The sequence below is a fragment of the Lottia gigantea genome (genome assembly GCF_000327385.1).
Source record: "Lottia gigantea unplaced genomic scaffold LOTGIsca_3, whole genome shotgun sequence".
NCBI lineage: Eukaryota > Metazoa > Mollusca > Gastropoda > Lottiidae > Lottia > Lottia gigantea.
The window spans coordinates 802,451-810,187 of record NW_008708986.1 but is presented as its reverse complement, the minus strand read 5'-3'; the positions used below and the strand labels follow the sequence as shown (position 1 = coordinate 810,187).

Sequence of the window (7,737 nt, the reverse complement as noted above, 5' to 3'; positions counted from 1 at the left end):
TAGAAATAGGCTTTTCCAAATCTAAAACGTCTGAGAGCGGCTACCCAAATTCAGAATACAACAGTGAAATAGCTCTACACTCCAGGGCACAAACCGTATTCCCTGCAATGTGTGCACTTAAATGAAACATAAAAGTAAGAATTTATAAATAATAAACAAAGTTGCCAACCTGGACCCCCGCCCAAACTATAAAATTTTAAAAATCACGAATCTGAAAATAGACCTAAATGGATAAATTTGGCTCTTCCAGCGCCCCATTCTCTGAATAGCATCCTCAGAATAACCTTTAGAAAAAGCTGTTGAGGCAGCCCCTATTCAGAATGAGTGCAGTTTATAAAGAGCAGGGTTCAAATCTAAAATTGAAATCAATTTACGAAGGTAAGAGTTGACAAAGTTATAAGTTACAGGGGCTCCACCATGAAACTGAAAAAATGGTCCAGATGCATGGGGACAAGCTTGTAGATGAGCCAACATCGCACAGGGTGCGCAAGTAATAGAACTATTCACTGAATACTCACAATTTATGACAATCAAAACAGGACCATCTGTTGTCTTGTGTTTAAAATGGTGAAGTGAAATTTGAACTGAAGACAATTTATTACTGTCAACATGAAAATGAACAGAGGATGTTTGTATCACATTTAAAGCTGTATTGGCAGATTTAAACACTAGTTCACCAATCCGAAAAAATCCTGCAAATGCCAAAGCAAAAACGGCCTTCAGAACCAAACAATGAAATTTTAACGAAACAACTAATGGAATTGCTGTAACCAATTTGAATAAAATTATATGAGTGATAGGTAACCTAGAGTCTGGAGAACCATGTAGACGCTTTGCACCCTTTAGAAGATTTTTCAGCATGAAGGAATTCATGGTATCAGGAAAACCATGAGATTTCTGAATATAGGAGATGGCTGAAGCATGGGTAGCCAAAGAGCTAGGTGAAAATCCAGATTCAAAAAGGAATGCCATATAATTACAAATCAAAGAGTTAGGGATTGGAAAACATGGTTCTAAACCTTTACTTTTACAAAAGTCCTCACATAAACTGACCTAGAAGATGGAGCTAAGGCTTCATTAAGAAGAGCAGTTGCACCAGAGCTTAAATCTTTAACAGAGCTGAATCTATCATATGAGGTGTAGGATCTAACCATGGTGCCCAAGCTCGAGCCAGCTGAAAATTAAATCGAGATAAATGGTCAGCAACCAAATTGGATTTACCTGGGATATGTTTAGCACAGAGCAATATATTATGTTTGATCGAGGCCATGACCAATCTAAGGACTAACTTCATTAGTGAAGAACAGGGTGACGTAGCTTTATTAATGACGTACATAACACATTCATTATCTGTCAGAAGAAGGACTTATGTTTTTTAAGAAGATAACCCCAATGTTCAATGGCTACAACAATTGGGATTTCGATACCATATATGGTGATAACATTGACTGGACCTACAGTTTTGGATTTTTTAATAGGAACACCCAAGTAATCGGATAACTGAAGGAAAGAATTTAGAGACTGTACACATTTGGGCGAATCAGGAGGGCCAGCAAAGAAAAAAAAATCGTTAATCATGTGACTTACAGAAGCTTAAAATTTATATTGCATAATCCAATGCAGAGCCGAACTGACAGCTCATGCTAAGACCCATAGGGAGGCACATGTCAGCAAAATAATAAACATTGTCATCATAAGAAACAGAAAACCCTAACAGACTATAGTCATCTGGATGGATTGGCAAAAGCCGATAGGCATTATCAATGTCTGCCTTAGCCATCAAAGCTCCTTTACCCATTGTCTTAACAATTTTAATAACATCATCAATGGTATCATAGCTTACTTCAGTGTAAAAAGAATCTATGCCAGAATTTATGGAATCACCAACAGGGAAGGATAAATCATGAATTAAGCGAAAGCTACCTTTCTCTTGTTTGGGAACAATTCCCAGTGGTGAGCAATGGAAGTCAGGGAATGAAGGTTTAAGAAAAGGACCCAATATCCGACCAGCAACAAGCTCACTCTGCAGTTTATCTAGCAAAACCTCAAAATTACCAATACAAGACTGGTGATTTCTTGAAATCCTAACCCCTTTGTAAATCCTTTATTCAGAAAAATTATTTCTTCAAGGTCATAGCCAACTAAAAGGCTGTCCAAATTACTTGGATTTACTGGGGTTGGAAGTTTTACCAGACGAATTGTTCTTGCGAAATGAATAACGGGATTGAGCTTGTGGATCTGGTATTGGTGGTGGTTGTGTCATCATTGGGGGTGGTATAGAAGACGCAGAAACTGGAAATGAGTTAACATTTAAAAGTGTAAAATTATTATTAGCACCTATCATTTGAGAAGTTAAAATGGGATTGGTGTTAGGAGAACGAGAAGTTGACATACTACTACTTGATCCATCTTGTCTATTACTATAACATCGGGAAACAGGATGGTTATAACCACATTTGCTGCAAACGTGTGAATACTTGCATCTTTTACGTCTGCAACCTAACTGACTATTAAAATTAAAGCATGACAGACTACGAGATATTGATGGATTATGGGAGGATGGAGGTGGAGTTTTATTTGCCATAGGCCCATGCAATGTTGTTGCTCTCAACCAAAGATCAAAATGAATTTGGTCCCAGGGGTAGGGTCCAGATTGGCGTAATAACCAAAATTGGGAATCGTAAAAGTGCACAACTTTGATGCCATATGATGTGAAAAGCTCTGATAATAGACTAGAATAAGCCAAAAGACTCTGAGCACACAAAGGATCCTTCTGGAGCAAAATGCCCATGAAAATTCCAAAGGCTTTATGCCACTGATCAAAGGTTAAAACTTTGGATTTGGGAGCAGAAGAGATCCTTAGTGTTGGCTCATCATCTTCTGTCTCAGTAATGTTCAATGCCAATTGCGTTGCAAATGATCCAGTCAATAATAATGCAAAATTAACAAACTTATCTGCCCAAATGTCCGCCTTCAGCAGGTCACTAACATGTCTTGAAATTGACAATCCTTTAGGTTGGGCATAGGAATTGGAGATACCTGAGGTTTGTGACTGACTTGAAAATAATTCTGCAGCATTAACAGCCAAAACAGGATTGAGCAAAAGATGAGCTGCTGTCTTTTGAAGTGGATGGTAAACTTATGGTTGTCAATGGAGAAGCTTGAGAAGATGAAGATTTAGAAGATGAATTTCCACCAGTGGTCTTCTTGGGGTCAAACAATAGGCCCCTATCAATAATTTTCTTTAACAGAATGTCTGTTAGCCTGTCCTCTGCAGTGGACATTGGAGGATCATCCCTTCTTTGTATTCCCCCCTCACAAATATAACACATGTTGCTATTTGCTACAGACAAACACTGCACGTTTATTCAATCACATAAATCACCAACCATATACAAATCTATTACAGAATAACATATATTCTATCTTAATAAACATATATAATCATATATACAGCACTAATATCATCAGGGACTCCTTTGATCATTGAATCTCAATGCCACCCAGGAAAAACTGACTCAGAAACCTGTGCTTATGCATAATGCAAAGAGACCCTACAAAGTTTGCGTTGAGCGAACGTCTATATATCTATAAATATCAATCCCACACAGAAGTAATGCTGAACATTAAATACATGTATACACACTATAATAACAACACTTATATCATCGTCAATTTAAATCTAATTTAAACCTTTACTCGTTGTATTTTATACCCTTGTTTGTATGTATATACTATTTAAATACGAGCCCAAATTAGGTACTCAAACTACCCGAACCTCATACATGAACCTACATGTCAAGTAATACACTCAAAAAATCATCTCAAAGCATTTAGAACGCAGGCACCCAGTACCTCTTAACAGTGCAAATATACATCAAAAAATGCACTCCGTGGCCTTTCCTCGCCTTTCAGAACGCAGACACCCAGTACCTCTTAACAGTGCAAATATACATCAAAAAATGCACTCCGTGGCCTTTCTTAGCCTTTCAGAACGCAGGCACCCAGTACCTCTTAACAGTGCAAATATACATCAAAAAATTAACTCCGTGGCCTTTCAAAACGCAGGCACCCAGTACCTCTTAACAGTGCAAATATACATCAAAAAATGCACTCCTTGGCCTCTCTTGGCCTTTTAGAAATCCGGTACCCAGTACCTCACATAGTGCAACTACAAGTCAAATAATGCACTCCTTGGCATCTCAAGGCCTTTAAAAAATCCAGGTACCCAGTACCTAATTACAGTGAAAATACACATCAAAAAATGCATCCCTTGGCATCTAATATATAGCCTTTTAAAAACTTGAATATTTTTATCACAAATAAAGGTATGCATGTGTATGCATGTCTTAGCGCGAATGAATTCATCAACATACATTCAACCCTTTATACTGAACATGATTACATCTGACCACTTTACTCACTGTTAATTTGTTCACATGACAAAGAAAATATTTCACTCTTAATTCGTTCAACTCAAACAGAGTAAAATACATTCTCCTCCACATCATCAACCTCAGAAGCTTTACGTTTTGGCATTGTCCTACAAGGAATAAAATGCAATTAATCAAAGGACAACATGCAACACCTTGGGTGTTTACACAAAGAATCAGCTTTGGTTTACACAAAGCAACAACTTTGGTTTACACAAAGCAACAACTTTGGTTTACACAAAGCAACGACTTTTGTTTACACATAGCAACGGCTTTGATAAACACGTAGCAACTGTAAATTTTATACAAAGCAACGGCTTTAGTTTACACAAAGCGCTTTGGTTCATAACAGCAACGACTTTAGTTCACACAAAGCAAGGCTTTGGCTTACACAAAGCGCTGTTAGAAAATATTTCCAAGCATGGACACGCTTACCCTAAAATGCCAATTAACGGTAGCTTTTCACTAGTTTCTTGTTTTCTGCATCCGACAGGTGGACACCATCCGGCAAGAAATTTTTTGAGTTCAACTGAGCACTTGAAGTGACTAAACCTGACAGATGCTTCCAAAAGGACAGAAACACATGGTGGCTACAAATCGATTCTAATTCAGAATTGGCTAGAATAATATTATCATTCAAATTTGGAATAGCCTCATTAATCCTTGGCAAGATTTGACTAAGTATAATACACTTTGTGTTAAAGCGCCTGTGAATGGCATTGGCAAACTCCAACAGATCATCCACAACTTTTCGAGCAGGTACACCATTTGCCAAATCATTTGACGCAATGTGTAACAGTATTATATCCTGACCCGTGAAACGATGACAAGCTTTATACAGTCGATTATGAGGATCGGAATCAACGAGGAGACCCCCGTAACCAAAACAATCTACTGAACAGGGGTCTCCTGGCAATTTCAAGTTAAATGCTATAGCTTCCCGAGACATGTACTGGCCAAGACATTCCAGTGACTGTGATGAGGCTTGAATCATAGACCGAAAATTCCCCGTAAAAATCCTGAGGATTGTATTCCTGAGTTAAATCTACTGATAGGTTCTCAAAGAACCTTTCAAAAACGTAACTGGACAAGATTCACAACGGTCGTTCAATAGGAATTATGGACCAGTAAAGCAGACCGATAAATTTCGAACTACTTACACGCGGTCGAACGACGAGAACGCACGATGTCCAAAAATTACACTACTTACAAAGTGAAAGTACAGGATAGATAACTCTCACAGAAAGAATATTTAAATACTTAACGTTTATCTGTTGAGACTTTAGTAGAACCACTCTCTGCAAATACTCAATCAATGTGATCAACAGAAATTCTTATGAGCGACTTTGCTGCGATGTGTGTGCAGCAAGATACAGAGAGCGAATGAGAAAAGTGCAGGAACATTCTTCTATTTACATTGATAATTCTGCGCTCAAATTAAACAACCAATCAGGGTAAGACATAAATTACATTATTTACCATAATGTGTATTTCTTAATCCCCCCAAAAAACAACATAAAAGGAACTCATAGTCACTAAATTAATCATATAGATTATTTGAAAATTAGTTAGAAACATGCTTCATAACATACATGGTTCCTGGTGCTCTGTTACTGTCTGGGATGCTTTAATCTAATTCCTGGAAGAACTAGAAGACAATTCTAACGAGTTCTGTTAATCATGTTTTATACAATACTTAATTGTCATGCTTTAAAATGTCAATTACAAGCAGAGATAAAAATAAATGTCTGCTTCATTTGATCAATTGTGTCTGATGAATCGCTTCAGACAACCAAAATGTCACTTTGTTTTGTTCCAGAATTGAAAAAGTCAATACAAGTCTCCAGTTAATTTTAAAAGAAAAAACTAATTTTTACAAGGATAACTACCTATGCTTATGAGGATCCTGGTTGAAAATATCTTCTTTGGTAAACCCACCTGGGCATTGATATTTCGAATTAACTGCACCATCAAAAGGTAATGTTTATTTATATTTTACTGAAATTACCAACAATCTCACATACAGATGTGATTTCATCTACATGAGTAATTTCAAAATAGACCTGGAAGTGACGACATGGTGATTCTTTTTATTGCAGGAGAACTGAAGTCAAATTCTAATTGTTGAAATTATTAAGGATTGTTGAAGTTGAGTTCCATCAGCTAATAACCATTTAGACAACTGTATCACTTTACATGTGAGGTATCTTAATACCTTGTTATTTTTGCCTTGATGAATATAAATATTTTACATGTAAATCTATTATTCATTATATTTTAGATATTAATTTACTTGTGTCATGAAATCTAAGCTATAATTTAATTACTGACCGGATGTCAATGGACTATAATAATAACTGACATATATGTTCTGGACATGATTCACATGCTCAATTTTAAATATAAATAATATAAACACATCTGTTCTGTTCTAATCAAGCTTGAAAACAATCTTTATCTCCCATTTGAAAAAGGGATATAACCATTTAAATATTTGCCTTAGTGACTGATACAACTCAAATCCAGCAGAATTAAAATTTGAGGTCCTGTTCATTTGTAATTACAGCATTATTAGGATGCTTGCATGCACTTGCATGCATGATGTCATATTTAGGGTCATAACAGCATGTGAAATTGTAAAGTGATGATATTCACTACAATCTGACATCTGCAAAAAATCTGGACAATTTATGCACTTTTATATCGCTTTATGATTTAGCCTACGTTTGTCATACTAGAAATATCCATTTGAAAAAGAAGTAAAAGAGGAGATTAAGCTAAAAAGGAAAATCATGTAAGAATAAAAAAACTATACTAGATGGAAATTGACAATTTACAGTTTTCTGTATTTGATGTTGGATTGATACAGATCTGATTGTACAAGAGATTATTGTCTATTTATATAACATACCTTTATGTTGCTTGACTTTTAGATTTTATACCTAAACATGGATTATGGAATTTATTTGTATACTATATATGTCAAACAGATATAGCAACCAGATTATCTATTCAAAAAGGACTTCAATAAGAAAAGGTAAACTGAATAAACCAAACCCTAGGTAATGCAATCTTGTGTTTAGCACTGATTAGTTTTCAGCAAGAATAGATATCTCATCTCTTGATAAGTTAGTTCTATCAGTTTCAATTGTACATTCTAAAATTTCTCTTCTATTCAACAGCTTATAATGACAAATACATTACAACTACAGGTTTCATTTGTAAACATAGAATTTATCACATTGCTGTTAGGATTTCTACTAAGCTCAGTTATATTGTTTCAGAAACCTAAAAATGAAATGAA

At 35.8% G+C, this 7,737-nt stretch overlaps 1 protein-coding gene across 1 annotated transcript; it reads right to left on the bottom strand.

Moving 5' to 3' along the window:
• Window positions 1-2,158: 2,158 nt before the first annotated feature.
• Window positions 2,159-5,382, bottom strand: LOTGIDRAFT_153152 (hypothetical protein; the record flags this gene model as incomplete). The annotated part of the gene is made up of 3 exons (XM_009057083.1): window positions 2,159-3,118; window positions 4,495-4,543; window positions 5,126-5,382. 3 exons carry the CDS (start codon window positions 5,380-5,382, stop codon window positions 2,159-2,161), a joined length of 1,266 nt encoding a protein of 421 aa, XP_009055331.1.
• Window positions 5,383-7,737: the final 2,355 nt, after the last annotated feature.